This window comes from Siphateles boraxobius, unplaced genomic scaffold, assembly GCF_051911475.1.
Source record: "Siphateles boraxobius isolate OS27281-9 unplaced genomic scaffold, OSU_SipBor_1 206, whole genome shotgun sequence".
Classification (NCBI taxonomy): domain Eukaryota; kingdom Metazoa; phylum Chordata; class Actinopteri; order Cypriniformes; family Leuciscidae; genus Siphateles; species Siphateles boraxobius.
The window spans coordinates 2472-20034 of NW_027508818.1; the positions used below are offsets into that span (position 1 = coordinate 2472).

The 17563-nt window shown below is 41.3% G+C and overlaps 1 protein-coding gene across 1 annotated transcript; it reads left to right on the forward strand.

Moving 5' to 3' along the window:
• The first annotated feature begins 251 nt into the window (after positions 1-251).
• cdo1 (cysteine dioxygenase, type I) lies at positions 252-14851 on the forward strand. The gene is made up of 5 exons (XM_077237677.1): positions 252-569; positions 2266-2343; positions 8960-9117; positions 10185-10354; positions 14192-14851. The coding sequence occupies exons 1-5, from the start codon at positions 400-402 to the stop codon at positions 14219-14221; spliced, it is 606 nt and encodes a 201-aa protein (XP_077093792.1). The 5' UTR covers positions 252-399; the 3' UTR covers positions 14222-14851.
• Positions 14852-17563: the final 2712 nt, after the last annotated feature.

Consider the following 17563-nt stretch of genomic DNA (forward strand, 5'->3'; position numbering starts at 1 on the left):
AAATCGACCCTTTTTGCATCAAAAAATGTATTCAATATGACGCTTTTTATCTTTTTACTGTATGTGTGAAGGTACCAATTTAGAAATATCAGTGTAACAAATATAAATTACTGTAATAACATAATTCAACGTACTGAATAAAAAACCGTGTCGATCCAAATTGTAAAAGGGGTGGTCGTTTGGTAAAGACCGATGAAGAAACAACAATATATTTATTATAAGCAGTGGCAGTGTGTGTAATAACTCCTTCACGGCTGGGAGTGTGTGTTCACACACGGTTAGAGCAGTAAAGCTGTGGGTTCGGCCGCGGACCCCCCTCTCGCTCGCAGTGGTTCAGTCCATTAAACATCGATATAAAAACTCCCTCCGCGAGACTCGAACCGCAGAAGAACCGCTAAGATGGAGCAGACTGAAGTAATCAAGCCAGAAACCCTGGATGATCTGATTAAAACTCTGCACGAGATATTTGAAAGTGACTCTGTTAATGTGGAGGAAGTGCAGAGCATCATGGAAGCGTATGAAAGTAAACCTCAGGAGTGGATGAAATTCGCCAAATTTGACCAGTACAGGTAATTATTATTATTGTTGTTGCTATTATCGATATTACTTGTAATTTATTACTAAATAATGTTAGGCAGTTATTTTGCTATACTCTGCTAATATTACGCATTTAGGTGTACAATCACCAGGTTATATGTATACCCTATATATATATATATATATATTAAACACAACTGAAAAATGACAGTTTTTTCAAAACGTAAAGATTGCGTGTTAATTTTATGCTGTAAACTTCTCAGTCTGCCTCTAAGCCTCAGATGTAAAAACAAACAGATAATTAGACTTTAACTAATCGCCTTTTACTCCAATTATCCCACAGGTAATGTTATTCTTTTGTTTAGAGAATAATAGGTCTCGAATGATGATTCTATTGCTCGATTTTAATCAAATGCAAGTCCGGTTTCTTCACGGTGTTTTTGAGTTGATGCGATGGGCTCAGAATAGGTTGATGTTTGGAAGGGGCGGGGCTTCTTTCATGGGCGGGGTTTGTTTCATGGGTGGGGCTTCGCTGGCCAATCAGAGCGCGGCTCCAGGCGCACACCCGCTCCTCTCATTCCAGCAAAAAACAAAACACACATTCCCGACACATGGAACTAATCTCTCTAGACTGTTCGACACAAACTGTTCTCTTTATCTCATTCACTCAATTTACTGAAATCCATATGCGTAGGAGTAGCAAGTGATTCCTGCAGTGTGTGAGGGTTCATTCATTCACCAGCAGCAACAACAAACTGTGATTTTATTAATAAATCATCATTAATCAACAAAATCAACTCGTATAGGAAGGAATTCTTTTTTTAAAAAAACTGTCTGAAAGCCCATTTCTGCGACATAAGAAATATTCATGCTTTTGTTAATCATAATAATTATGACAAAAGTCGAAATGATGATACAAAAGTCATAACTATTATGTGCTCAGTCATAAGAGATTAAAAGGTGAGATTTTAAAAGTCAAAATTATGACTTAACCCTCTGGTGCTGTTTGGTTATTTGTGACATAAAAATGTACGTTTTGTGTTTTAGAACTTTTTACTTCATCAGAATGGTATGAAACTTGGAAAGGGTTTTGGCACTTGATTATGAACACATCATGGATATGATTAGAAAAGGTTAGATGATCCTGAAAAGACACTTGTGCTGCTCGAGGTCCAAAATGAGCGAATCGGAAACTTGGAAACCAAAACTCGTTTGATTCATGGCTTTTCTCAGAGGTTTAGATCAAGACATGCTTTGAAATATAGTTCATATAAACATTGAAAATAGTATTTTTGTGCATTTTTCATAACAATAAACTTAATAAACATCTATAATTATTTTCGTTCGCTTCATCAATAATCTGTCCGTGTCTCCGTTAGAAAGAGAGAAACTTCAGTCTGTGCTTCAAAACATTCGAGGTTTTCCACAGTTTAACACATTTCATTTCACATCGTCTGTGACTGTGCTCAAAAAGTGAATAACAGGTAATAAATGGATCATAACTATTCCATAAATGTAATTTAGTACAGTAAAATCTCCTAAAAATATAAATATGAAAAAATATTATATAAAAAAACGATCTAAAATATAGTACGATAATTTCATTGAAATAAAAAAATCTGGTCGTTTTTGAGTGAGGAACAGCAGAGGGTTAATTTCGACTTTTATTTAGTTATTACTTTTTAATCTCATTTTTATGACTTAGTCTGATGAAGCGTGTCTGTACAGGTACACCAGGAATCTGGTGGATGAGGGAAACGGAAAGTTCAACCTGATGATCCTGTGCTGGGGTGAAGGACACGGCAGGTAAACACACACACACACACACACACACTGAGGCTTCCGTCTGTATTTACTGTTCAAACTGCACAACTAAAGTCTAGAGTCATTTATCGATCAATAATTAAACAAGCAGAACACATGCGTCAATGAATTAGAGATATTAACAGGCTGATAATGGAAGAGTCCAATGTCTTGTGATTAGTTCAGTCATAAAGAGAGATTATATTGAAAGCCCTTAACAAATGCAAAATGGAGCAGATTGAGTCTGAGATAAACTCCTCATAAAAGTATAACAAACAGAACTCCTGATTTCTTGCTCATCTTGGCACTCACACACACACTCACTCACACAAACAGACACACACACACACACACACACACTCACACAAACAGACACACACACACACACACACTCACTCACACAAACAGACACACACACACACACACACACACTCACTCACACACACAGACACACACACACACACACACACACACTCTCTCTCTGCTGAAGAAGCGCAGAGATAGTTGTGACACACACACACACACACACACACACACACACACACACTCACTCACACAAACAGACACACACACACACACACACACACACCTACTCACACACACAGACACACTCACACACACAGACTCAATTCTCCTTTATTTATACAGCGCTTTTTACAACACACAGTGTTTCAAAGCAGCTTTACAGAGATAACAGGAAAATAATGCAACAGAGTTTGTTTCCAGAAGAAAATAGCGTCACAGTCCAGCTTAAGTAAGTTCAGTGATGTTCATTTCTGTTGTAATTTTTTTTTTGATTTACTTCATTTATATATATATACAGCCGCTCTGGAGTAAACCGTGATGTCATCGTCCAGCTCAGTTCAGTTCTTGTATAATAGTGTCAATGCAGGAGATCAATAATATTGATGAATATTAAATTAAATGTCCCCAAATAAGCAAGACAAAAGCCAAAGGCGACAGTGAAGGAACTAAAACTCCATCAGTGACAGAATGGAGAAAAACTCTTGTGAGAAACCAGAATCAGTCTCAGTTCTCCTCTGGCCAACGAACCAACAGTGTATGATTATGATTATGATTATGATTCAGGCATTACAGAAGTCAGATTGGATCAGAACATTCAGATTATTATGCAGTTCATCTGGTTGAAGACCGGAGTCACACGCGTATGGAGAGTTTGAGGATCAGTGCCGATGCTGTCGTGTCGATGAGAGTCTGCTGACACTTCAGGGATGCGTTGTGGCCGTGTCCAGGCGCAGGTCCACCATCTGATCTGGATACGGCCCGGATACGGCTGATTACAGTTAACCTCGGAATAAACAGAAAGACTAAAACAAGCGTAGATGCCAGACTAACAATCATTTAACTGATTTGAATAATAGGAATGTATAATTTTCTTTATGAATGCCAGGTGTTTTTAATCTAGATTTAAAGACTGTGTCTGCTTCCCGGACAATGTTAGGAAGACTGTTCCAGAGTTTAGGCTTTACAGCAGATCTAGAATAAAGTTATTGTCCAGGTAAAGTTAGTTTTGAATAAATTCTCTTCCATCGCAACGATCATTAGTTATTAACTTAAAATAAAAAAATCCTGGTGGCTCGAGAACGCAAACCATATTATAGATTCCAAGGTACAAGCCCTGAAAAATGTTGAAAAAAAAAAGTTATCTCTGCGCAAACTTAAAAAAACGTGAATCTGTGAAAACTATGACGGCACATGCGTATTATGTGTTCAGTCTATAGATATGCGCGTTTGCATATATATGTGTGCAGGCTTGCAGTCTTTCTTTACAAACCAAGCCTCAACAAACCACGTGTCTGGCCTTAAAAATACAGAAACCGCCACGGGAACCGTAATTATTCAAGGTTGAAGAGATGGTTCACTCAATGTGTTGATGCTAGATAATGCATTAAGCAGTGTTAATGAATGGTGTATTATTGTAGTGTTACTGAACTGTACAGGAGATAAAACGTGTTTTATTTGACTTCCCTGTACTTTTATTTAATCCAAAACTGCGTTCATATTTAATTTTAAAAGGGCTTTTTAAACCTGCTAAGAGTTATCCAGGCAAGAGTAAGCCTAGAACTGCTTTTCTGACGGACTGATATTAATGACATTAATAGGGATGCACCGATACTGATGCCAGTACTGGGGTGTTGGTCCGATACTGCTCGTACTCGTGAAACTACCCCGATACAACCGCACCCGTTTTTATTTATCATCTCCATAAATATATCTAGTAGTAAAGCTAATGCAAGGGCTATAAATCAATTAATTCTTTGCTGATACTTCCTCGTCATCGTGGAAAGCACAGTTTGCACCTCTTTCTTCTTTCCACAAGTGCTGCCGCGCCGCATCGCTTCTATTATGGCGCGTTCACACCCAACGCGAATAGAGCGTCTGGCGCGAGTGATTTCAATGTTAACCCCTTATTTACACTGCACACGTCAGCGGCGCATTATGACTGCGACACGGCAACCGGAGCTAATTGCGGCCACTCTAGTCAATGCTTGTGTTTACACCAGCCGTGACGCGGCGCGTTTCAGAAGCGGCTCTCCGCGCCCCGTCCAAGCCGCACCGTAAATACAAAATAAAAGTAAGGAAACACTGTCAATTTCAAAATAAACACCCTGTGCAGACTCCCTGTTGTATTGCACACCAATATATCCTTGATAGAAGCCATAGACTGTAAGGTAGAAACCCAAAAATCAAGAAAAACCACATCGGACAGACAAATCACGTAGTCTCACGCATTCAGTCGCTTCGCTTCTGAAATGCTCCTGGTGTGAGTTGGCACAGCGTGGAGGACAGAATAAAACCGCGTCGGAGCCGTAATGTGCCGCAGACCTGTGCAGTATAAATAAGGGGTTAGTAAGGGGTAAATAAGGGGTTAGTAAGGGGTAAATAAGGGGTTAGTCAATGTAACGACGCGTCTAGAGGTCCTGCGGTGCGAATGAGGCGTTTACTGAGGCGCGATTGACGCAAATTCGCGTCTAACGCCCAAGTTGAAAAACTTTGGCGTCAGTTCGCGGCGCGTTAACCTATCAGGAGCCTGCTTGCTGCTGTCACGTGGTGAAGTAAATATTTTATCACATATAAACTTGATTTCAATGAGACATATTAATTTTGTATTGAATGCTATTTATTCCATATCTAATCTAGATTATATTATACATTATTATTCTAATGTTAAGACAACCAACATACTTTAGTGCAAGAACATAGTTCGTTTCTGGACAGTGTTGTGTGAGAGAAAAAAAATCACAGGACAGTCTAATCACTTTTGAAGGCCGGCTCCATTTATCATCAAAACAAAAATAAAAGACAGATTAGGAGGGTGAGGGCGAGGGTGATCCTCGCTCCGATGCGGGACAACAGGTCATCAAACTGGGCGCGGGACAGGCGGAAGTACCGCTGAAATCGGCCGTCATCCAGGCGCAGCTCCTGGAGCAAATGGTAAACTGGGAACGCCTCCGGAGGGTCTGTGGACCCCAGTACGGCGACGATGACCCCTACACCGCTGTTCTGCTCTCCAGAGCAAATACATTACCGAAGTACCGAGTCTTTTGACAACACTAATTCTAGGTATTATCAACTGGCCGGAATTTTGAGATCGCAATAGACGTGCTTTGTAAGTAATCAGCAATATTTTAAAATGTATACGATGTTTAATAGGGAGCCAATGCAGTGTTGACAGAACCGGGCTAATATGGTCGTACTTCCTGGTTCTGGTAAGAACTCTAGCGGCTGCGTTTTGGTCCAGCTGTAGTTTGTTTATTAAGCGTGCAGGGCAACCACCCAGTAGAGCATTACAACAATCTAGCCTTGATGTCATGAACGCATGAACCAACTTTTCTGCATTTTTAATTTAGATATATATTTATAAGATGGAAAAATGTGGTCACTTACTCACTCACACACACTGAGTTTGCTGTGTTTGGCTCCACTGCTGCAGTATCCACGACCACACAAACACAAACACTCACACATACACACACTCACACACACTGAGTTTGCTGTGTTTGGCTCCACTGCTGCAGTATCCACGATCACACAGACGCTCACACACACACACACACACACACACACACACACACACACACACACACACACACACACACACACACACACACATACACACTCACACACAGACACACTCACACACAGACACACTCTGAGTTTGCTGTGTTTGCTCCTCACAGCAGTATCCACCATCACACAGATGCTCACACACACACCCACACACACACACACGTCACGTTATAAAAAGGCACTTAAAACGGCCAGGGCTGAGCACCTCAGCAAATTAATAGAAAACAACCGAAATAATCCAAGGTTTTTATTTAATACCGTGGCTAGACTAACAAATAAACAGACGTCGTCTGAACAAAATACCTCGTTACAGTTTAGTAGTAATGATTTCATGAACTTCTTCACCGAGAAAATTGAAAGCATCAGAATCAAAATCGTAAACGTTCGATCTCTGCTCGCGCCTTATAATTCAGCCGCAATTATCACCCCGCAAGAACAATTACAATGCTTTACAACCATAGAACAAAAAGAGTTAAATAAACTTATCACTTCATCTAAAACAACAACATGTTTATTAGATCCTATACCAACTGAACTACTGAAAGAAGTGTTACCTATAGTGGAAGAGCCTCTTCTCAATATTATTAACTCATCTTCATCTTTAGGTCATGTTCCAAGAACGTTCAAGCTGGCAGTTATAAAACCTCTTATTAAGAAACCACAATTACATCCAAATAACCTAGCAAATTACAGACCCATTTCGAATCTTCCATTTATGTCAAAAATACTAGAAAAAGTTGTGTCTGCTCAACTCGGCTCTTTCTTGCAAGAAAACGACATCTATGAAAAGTTTCAGTCTGGATTCAGGCCACATCATAGCACTGAAACTGCGCTTGTTAGAATCACAAATGATTTACTTTTAGCTTCGGACCAAGGCTGTATCTCAGTACTAGTTTTACTTGATCTTAGTGCTGCGTTCGACACTATAGATCACACAATCCTCTTAGATCGACTACAAAATTACACTGGTGTTCAAGGACAAGCATTAAGCTGGTTCAGGTCATACTTATCTGACCGCTACCATTTCGTCTACTTAAATGGAGAAAAATCGATTATAACTTCGGCTAACTATGGAGTGCCGCCGGGATCTGTGTTAGGCCCTTTATGATTCTCAATATATATGCTGCCACTTATATTGTAATATTCTAAGGAAACATGGAATTAGTTTCCATTGTTATGCTGATGACACTCAAATATATATGATATAAAACATTGGATGACGCGTAATTTTCTTTTATTAAATCCAGACAAGACAGAGATAATACTTATGGGTTCTAAAAACCGTCCACAAAACCCTTCACAGCACGACTTTAACATAGTAGGATGCCCTGTTACTTTATCCGCTACAGTAAAAGACCTGTGTGATATACTAGACCACAACCTGTCTTTTGAAAAGCATATTTCATATGTTACAAAAACAGCCTTTTTCCACCTTAGAAACATTGCTAAGCTACGTAATATGCTATCAGTCTCTGATGCAGAAAAGTTAGTTCATGCATTCATGACCTCGAGACTAGATTACTGTAATGCTTTATTAGCTGGTTGTCCTGCATCCTCAATAAACAAGCTACAGTCCAAAATGCAGCCGCTAGAGTTCTTACTAGATCAAGAAAATATGATCATATAACACCAATTTTATCATCACTTCATTGGTTACCTATAAAGTTCCGTATTAAATACAAGATATTGCTTTTGACTTATAAAGCTCTAAATGGTTTAGCTCCAGTCTATTTAACGGATCTTCTATCGCCTTACAATCAATCGCGCTCTTTAAGATCACTAGATTCGTGGCTTCTGGTCATTCCTAGGATATCCAGATTCACCAAAGGAGGAAGAGCATTTTCACATTTAGCTCTGAAGCTCTGGAATAGCCTTCCTGATATTGTTCGTAGCTCAGACTCTCTCTCCCAGTTTAAAACTAGACTGAAGACGCATCTATTTAGCCAGGCATTCATATACATTTTTATCTTACAGTTACTGTAAATTCGGCCTCTAGTTCATAAACGCCAGAGGAGAACTGGCCCCCGACTGAGCCTAGGTTCTCCAAAGGTTTTTTTTTCTCCATTGGGTCATTTGATGGGGTGTTAGGACACCATTAGGTCACTGGATGGAGTTTTTCGATTCCTTGCCACTGTTGCCTTTGGCTTGCTCAGTTGGGGATATTCAAATTAATTAACCAATCATACCATTGATTAGCTCTACCAAACTTGGATGTCTTTTTTTCCAGTAATAAACAAACATTGTTAAGTTGTTTTGATTGATACTGTGAAGCAGCTTTGATACAATCTGTATTGTGAAAAGCGCTATATAAATATATTTGACTTGACTTGACTCTGAGTTTGCTATGTTTGCTCCTCACAGCAGTATCCACCATCACACAGACGCTCGAACACACACACCCACACACACACACACTCTGAGTTTGCTGTGTTTGCTCCTCACAGCAGTATCTACCATCACACAGACGCTCGAACACACACACCCACACACACACACACTCTGAGTTTGCTGTGTTTGCTCCTCACAGCAGTATCCACGATCACACAGACGCGCACTGCTTCATGAAGCTCCTGCAGGGTCAGCTCAAGGAGACGCTGTTCGAGTGGCCGGATCGCAAACTTCCGGCCGGGATGGTGCAGAAATCCCAGCGGGTCCTGCTGGAGAACCAGTGCGCTTACATCAACGGTGAGAAAATAACATTACATTACACTCTTAAGCATAAAGGATCTGTGCTCAGCAAAATCCCAGAGTTAAATTAAAGTTAGCTCTGAATACATATGGTCACACTCTAAAGAGTGTTAAAGCATAATTGAGTATGAATGATGAACACCTGCTGTCAACAATAAACTGAAGGAAAGAGAAACAACAAGATCAGAAAAAAGAAACACTGTAACATTTAGTCCACTGATGGCAAGTTGTTGAACCGAAGTGCAGTTTATTAATACTCAAAATAAGATCAAATGTAAAACAAAGGCATGCCGTGAAACTCAAAACGTGAACATGGATGTGACGCTTCCCAACAGCGGTTACACGTAACAATACTTGGCAAAGTAACAAGGAAAACATTTACAAGGACTAATGACAAGACAAGGGACACCTGTGCACAATGATTCAATGAACCAATAAGAAATTGACACATAAAAGGGAACACATGACAGGATCACATGACTATAGGATTTGAGAATATATATATAATTATTTTTTTCCAAGCCAGGGGAGCTGAACACACAGCGCTGGCTGAAGCATAGAGGAAGATGGGAAGTGGGTTAGTGGTTAGAGTCTCTCGATCGAGTTCACAGTAGGTGGCGGTAATGCCCGAACCACCAAAAAACATGAAGAAGAAGATCACATGACTAAAATAGCAAACAGCATTATCAGCTTTACTTTTTAATAACCAATTTGACTTTATTTCTGCCTTTCATCTGCAGAGGTTATTTTTGAGAATTAACAGAGGTTTAGATGTTGTTGTTTTGGTCACCATTATTGTGATCAGTGTTTCATTTAGTTGGGCAGTTTGACTCTTGTTTTTTTATATGAGTTTGTGGTCTTTGTAACAGTGTTTAACAAAGCACATCATTTGTTGCAAAGGAAACCAGAAACAAATCATAAAGTAGAATAAATCCCTGATCTTATCTCTGACCAAAAGTGTTCATTTCTTATTAATAGATTATATTCATCAACAATGCTTTTTTGCAACTGATAAGACAATTTGAATTTTGAGCTGCATGAGCTGAAACTCTTCCCTGTTCCAGACTCCATCGGGCTTCACCGCGTGGAGAACGTGAGTCACACTGAGAGCGCGGTCAGTCTTCACCTCTATAGTCCCCCGTTCCAGGCCTGCCAGACCTTCGACCAGCGCACCGGACACCGCAACGCTGTGGGGATGACCTTCTGGAGCCGATACGGGGAGAGGACACCTTATGTAAGTGTGCGAGAGTCCTTCATCCTCGTTTCATTAGTCGAATGTGTGTTTGCTTTAAAGTCATCATGAAACGGAAGTCTTTTCTATTCTATTGTGTCGAATATCCGAGTGAAGCGCTTCTGGAACAAGAACGCATGTGGGCGGGGCTTGATTGTGTTCGTGGGGAATTTATTGGATTATTGGATGGTTGTGATTTGCTATTGGCTATTGCTATTCTGATTCAAGATGGTGATGGCGCAGTGGATAAGACACATGCCTTTGGTGTGAGAGACCCGGGTTCGAATCCACTGTGAGACACCAATGTGTCCCTGAGCAAGACACTTAACCCCTAGTTGCTCCAGAGGCGTGCGACCTCTGACATACATAGCAATTGTATGTCGCTTTGGATAAAAGCGTCAGCTAAATGAATAAATGTAAATGTAAGATTATTAACACAATAATGATGTGCACCCATAAATCATTTATGATAAATACTGCAATATTCCATAAAAAAACACTGTTTGTTTTTATTTCATGTCGACCTTAAAGTGTCATGAAACCTCCGTTTTATCCTGGTCGTTCACACCTCAAAGTTGTAAACATTCTCTAGAAATGTGTGTATAAAGCTGTGGAAAAGTGGAAGAGTAGATGCTCTGACGTGGATCGAATGCTTGGTCTTTTTTAAAACTTTATTCAAAGGGGCCTCAAAGCAAACAAGCATGTCGATCATTATTTTTGCAGAAAATTGATCGATGGAAAAAAATTAATTATAATGACATGTTTGCTAATGAAATAAACCAATTAAAAGCCATTTGTGTGGTGTGGCTTTTGTGTTCATGGTTAAGTGCTATTTTAATTTGCATTCCCGCTGAAAAACAAGCGTTCTAGCGCGATCACATTCAGCCAATCACACACTCCGGCTCTCTTCTTCCTCACATTCAGCCAATCACACACTCCAGCTCGCTTCTTCCTCACATTCAGCCAATCACACGATCCGGCTCTCTTCTGTGTCTTGCTCAGGGACACATTGGTGTCTCACAGTGGATTCGAACCCGGGTCTCTCACACCAAAGGCATGCGTCTTATCCACTGCGCCATCACCACCCCTACCTCACATTCAGCCAATCACACGCTCCGGCTCTCTTCTTCCTCACATACAGCCAATCACACGCTCCGGCTCTCTTCTTCCTCACATTCAGCCAATCACACACTCCGGCTCGCTTCTTCCTCACATTCAGCCAATCACACGCTCCGGCTCGCTTCTTCCTCACATTCAGCCAATCACACCCTCTGCTTCTTCCGGCTCTCTTCTTCCTCACATTCAGCCAATCACACGCTCCGGCTCGCTTCTACCTCACATTCAGCCAATCACACGCTCCGGCTCTCTTCTTCCTCACATTTTTTTTTTAAATTTTTTTTTATTCGTTTAGCTGACGCTTTTATCCAAAGCGACTTACAATGGCTATGTATGTCAGAGGTCGCACGCCTCTGGAGCAATTAGGGGTTAAGTGTCTTGCTCAGGGACACATTGGTGTCTCACAGTGGATTCGAACCCGGGTCTCTCACACCAAAGGCATGCGTCTTATCCACTGCGCCATCACCACCCCTACCTCACATTCAGCCAATCACACGCTCCGGCTCGCTTCTACCTCACATTCAGCCAATCACACGCTCCGGCTCTTTTCTTCCTCACATTCAGCCAATCACACGCTCCGGCTTTCTTCTTCCTCACATTCAGCCAATCACACGCTCCGGCTCGCTTCTACCTCTCATTCAGCCAATCACACGCTCCGGCTCTCTTCTTCCTCACATTCAGCCAATCACACGCTCCGGCTCTCTTCTTCCTCACATTCAGCCAATCACACGCTCCGGCTCGCTTCTACCTCACATTCAGCCAATCACACGCTCCGGCTCTCTTCTTCCTCACGTTCAGCCAATCACGCCCTCCGGCTCGCTTCTTCCTCACATTCAGCCAATCACACGCTCCGGCTCTTTTCTTCCTCACATTCAGCCAATCACACCCTCCGGCTCGCTTCTACCTCACATTCAGCCAATCACACGCTCCGGCTCGCTTCTTCCTCAAATTCAGCCAATCACACGCTCCGGCTCTCTTCTTCCTCACATTCAGCCAATCACACCCTCCGGCTCACTTCTTCCTCACATTCAGCCAATCACACCCTCCGGCTCGCTTCTTCCTCACATTCAGCCAATCACACGCTACGGCTCGCTTCTACCTCACATTCAGCCAATCACACGCTCCGGCTCTCTTCTTCCTCACATTTTTTTTTAAAATTTTTTTTTATTCGTTTAGCTGACGCTTTTATCCAAAGCGACTTACAATGGCTATGTATGTCAGAGGTCGCACGCCTCTGGAGCAACTAGGGGTTAAGTGTCTTGCTCAGGGACACATTGGTGTCTCACAGTGGATTCGAACCCGGGTCTCTCACACCAAAGGCATGTGTCTTATCCACTGCGCCATCACCACCCCTACCTCACATTCAGCCAATCACACGCTCCGGCTCTCTTCTTCCTCACATTCAGCCATTCACACGCTCCGGCTCGCTTCTACCTCACATTCAGCCAATCACACGCTCCGGCTCTCTTCTTCCTCGTATTCAGCCAATCACGCCCTCCGGCTCGCTTCTTCCTCACATTCAGCCAATCACACGCTCCGGCTCTTTTCTTCCTCACATTCAGCCAATCACACCCTCCGGCTCGCTTCTACCTCACATTCAGCCAATCACACGCTCCGGCTCGCTTCTTCCTCAAATTCAGCCAATCACACGCTCCGGCTCTCTTCTTCCTCACATTCAGCCAATCACACCCTCCGGCTCACTTCTTCCTCACATTCAGCCAATCACGCCCTCCGGCTCGCTTCTTCCTCACATTCAGCCAATCACACGCTCCGGCTCGCTTCTACCTCACATTCAGCCAATCACACGCTCCGGCTCGCTTCTTCCTCACATTCAGCCAATCACACACTCCGGCTCTCTTCTTCCTCACATTCAGCCAATCACACGCTCCGGCTCGCTTCTACCTCGTATTCAGCCAATCACACGCTCCGGCTCTCTTCTTCCTCACATTCAGCCAATCACACGCTCCGGCTCTCTTCTTCCTCACATTCAGCCAATCACACGCTCCGGCTCTCTTCTTCCTCACATTCAGCCAATCACACGCTCCGGCTCTCTTCTTCCTCACATTCAGCCAATCACACGCTCCGGCTCTTTTCTTCCTCACATTCATCTTCTACCGCACCCTCACAATGCTTTGACTTTGCTTTTCAACCCGGAAGAACGAAATTGTTAATAAAAACGCAAAAATAACCAATTTCAACTTATTGGTAAAATGTATGAGTGCTTTTAGTGTTTTCATTGATGTGCAGCCTGTACATATCAGATCACATCTCATGACCTTTTAAGAAACGAGCCTCAAACGATCCGATAAGATCAGTCAGGTGAATCTGAATGAACTGGACCCCTTTGAAAGAGTCTCAGGCTGGAAAGTTAATATGTATTTATCTGAAGATAAGCTGTTATCGATGTGTTAGGAGTGATGTTGTGTGGCTTCAGTCGGAGTGTGTAAAGCCCTGAACGCTCCGTGACGTAACGTCTGATCCTGCAGGATAATATCTTCCACATGTGCTCCACTTCTGCCAGACTTATCTGCATTTACAGCTTGCATAACTTTACTTTGACCAAATCGCTGTCTGGACAAAATAGTTTCAACATCAGCGCTGTGCTTTGATAAGATAAGATAGCAAAGCGCCAATGAGCTCGTCATTCACTCGCTTTTAAGTTTTAATTCTGTGAATTAGAAGTTTGTGCTTTTGTTTGACCGCTTTTTTTGTCGTCTTTTACAGGAAACAACCGTTTCACAGGAAAACAACTGAGGCGGCGAGAACGACGATGGATCTCACGGCCAAATTTCCACATAAATGATGTTTAAAACTTGATCCAACACTTTTTAAGATTGGCAGAGGACAGTGGGAAGAGAAGAGGGTCTCGGTGGGGATTGAAGTTGCTTAATCGTGCCCTAGTTTAACGCTGGCTAGCGCTGCTGAATGAGTCGCGCGTCAATCCGCTCTTTGTTGGAGGAGAAGCCATTCTCCCAGCATTCCTGTGTGTCTGTGACCTGTGTAATCGCTCTTTGTGCTCGTACGGGACGAGGGCTGTTTGTTGGAAGTCTGTAATTTATGAGAAGAAACCCTTTGTCTCTCTGAAAGCGCTGTCCTGAAACGCTCTGAAACGCAGCACTTGCTCTCCATCGATCGGTGTGTGTGTGTGTGTGTGTGTGTGTGTGTGTGTAGATAATCACAGGCTTGCAATCTCCACATGCTTTTTTATTCACTTTCCAGATGAATGTTTGAATGGAAGAGTTTATTTTTATGAATCTTGCTGTCGGTAATTGATGTCTATAGTCTCTGCATTTTTAAACTGGAGCTTTTATTTAAAATGGACCTGAATCTTATCTGGAAATGACTTTTTTGTCTTAACAAGTTAATAAAAAAAACATTTAGCCACATGTGTTTTTTTTTTGTCTTCAACTGCTCGAGTTCTCATAACTCTGGTTATTGATCTGAAGTGAAGCTGCTCGTGTTGGAGCTCGTCTCGGAGAACAGGGAACGTCTTGTCCTTGTTCTAAAAAGTAATGAACCAACATTCTTACAGTAACAGAATGTTTTTTCAAAGTTACCTGGTCTTTAATAATGTTCTCTAAACGTTAGCACAAAAACATTATTAATACTTCATTCATGGAGAGTTTCTGAAACATTTTAGCTGGACGTTTGTCTAACTTTTTTTTTTTTAATTATTACTTGTTTCAGTTTGTTCAGAAGTAATGTTCCCATGATGTTTGAAGAATGATGCAATGGAATGTTCCCTGAACCTTTTCTAACCCATTTAACATTAACCCTAACCTGATTTTTTTTTTTTTCATTCAGGGAATATTGAGAAATAACGCTTTCATAAATTTCATAGCACATGATTTTTTGAACATATTTTTGTTGGCTGTGTTTCACTGCAGAAGTTCTTATACTGGATCATATTTTCAGGAATGAACTCGAAGCTACAGAGGAAAATTATCATTCAAAGAAAATCAAGGGCAGTTTCCAATAACAACTGAAGTGCTATTATTATTCACAGCATCACTCACTTCCTGTTGAGGGGTTTAAACAACACTTAATATCCATTAATAATACCCAGCAAACAATAGCCGTCATTTCACCGGTTAACTACTGACCCGATATAGTATGTGTGTGTTAATATGAGTAACACACTTCTAGACAAAATAACCTTGAATTTGGCGTCTTTGCCAAAATAACTTGCGAGATGTTTGATATATTTCCATCATGTAAGTAAAGTCAACAGTGATTACAAGGTGTTTGGTTTCATTTCTTCACTCATTTCATTTCTTTGTTATTTAATTGATGACTAGTCTATTCTTGGACGATGGTTTAGACGTCTATTACATTTTCACTGACAGCCCAAATTTGGTCTTGTTTATCCTCGACATCAGGCTGTGTGTGGACGGTTTTTAAAAGCAGCATTGCTTGCTGGGTAATGATCTGACTGCACTGACACAAACGAGAACTAAACTTGAGCTGAATAATGAGCTCTACTTTCTTCTGTCTCATATTAGATGAAGTTTGCATCATTTATTCGCTTTATTTTGACCGAAGCTGCTTTGCTCTGTCAGAGTCTGGAAGCTTCTGATCAGTGTGACTCTGTTCTCTCGTGCTGGAAAAGGGTTTTCTTCATGCACTCTTGTGCCAAATGTCGAGTTGCGTAACGTGTGTGTCATTGGACGGCCGTATTAATAATGTGCCAACAAAATCAATACAGCAGCACATTGAGCCTCTGAGAACAGACTTCAGTCACGTATCGCCAGCACAGCAGGGGCTTCTGGGATACGCCGGGCCGTCACTGATGTCGAGAGAAAAGGTCCCGTCGGGTTTCTTAACCCAATGTTTTCATCACTATCATATCAGTGCAGTTAGGAAAACACCCATAAAACATTATGACTGTGTTTTTTCCTCATCACAGAAACTGTATCAAAGGTAGAAGATTATTACAGTTTTTCTTGATTGCTGATAACACACAATTCATGAAACAATTCACCATAATCTTTAAGAAAAGTTTATTTTCATTAATTCTTTAAATAGATCTTTCAGTAGATGAAAAGTGATAGAAATAAAAGGTCAAATACCAAATAATTAAATATGAACTTGGTATGCAATACAGTAGTTTACTGTCAATTACAGTACAGTAAAAAAATAAAATAATTCAGCATCCGTATTCAACATCCAAATCCTGAGATTCTGATTGGAGCGTCATCAGTTTTGATAATGTTTACACATGATAAATGTGTGCTGTTTGAGTTCACAGTGTGACTCTTGAGTTAGGGCAATTATATTGTGTGGTTGTGTTTTCCTGTGCAAAATTAGAACATTTTTGAGTAGAGTTTTGAGAAACGTGTATTTATATGGGAAATTGGGCAATCAAGAAAAACTGTAATACCTTCCCATAGGAATCGATGATTGACAGTTATTGATCATCAGCTCTCAGTGAATTTATCTGTCCATATCTGCAGGAGTGAACATTCACAGTTTGTGCTTCCCAAATTATCAAATCATCCACCTTTCTGTGTTCTGTTGTTATGAAAACACACCCAAGATAAGGTATGTGTGTGTGTGTGTGTGTGTGTGTGTTACAGACCATTCAGATAAAGCACCTAAACAGCAACAATAAACACTGTGTGTGTGTGTGTGTGTGTGTGTGTGTGTGTGTGTGTGTGTGTGTGTGTGTGTGTGTGTGTGTGTGTGTGTGTGTGTGTATGACATTAATAAGAGAAGCAGCTGTTATTCACTAGAGGAGTTCAGAAGGAGGATTTCATTCTTCTTCATTATGGAGTCACAGCTCCAAAAATCCCAAACCAAAAATGTGATTTTCTTGTGAGATCAGGAATAATAATGCTGAACAGCAGAAATCATCAATAAACCTTTCTCAACATATTCACAGGCAAGAATAAGAATCTCTGATCGTATCGTTTGATTTGTCAATTGTACAGTAAAAATGACACACAAAACAACCAAATGTTTCTTCAATTGCAGTGCAGGATGGGAAAAGTGTGTGAGTTGGAGACAACCTGCCCCTAAAAACACTCCAGAAGCGACGGGTGCCTGGGTCAGTGAGAGGGCCTAAGCCTAACCCTGGGTCAGTGAGAGGGTCTATCC

Bases quoted from the DNA above. Each gene is read 5' to 3' on its own strand.
- cdo1 (XM_077237677.1), top strand. From the start codon at position 400: ATGGAGCAGACTGAAGTAATCAAGCCAGAAACCCTGGATGATCTGATT. The intron at 2,344-8,959 runs GTAAACACACAC...TGCTCCTCACAG, and splicing joins TGGGGTGAAGGACACGGCAG to CAGTATCCACGATCACACAG. The intron at 9,118-10,184 runs GTGAGAAAATAA...TCCCTGTTCCAG, and splicing joins CCAGTGCGCTTACATCAACG to ACTCCATCGGGCTTCACCGC.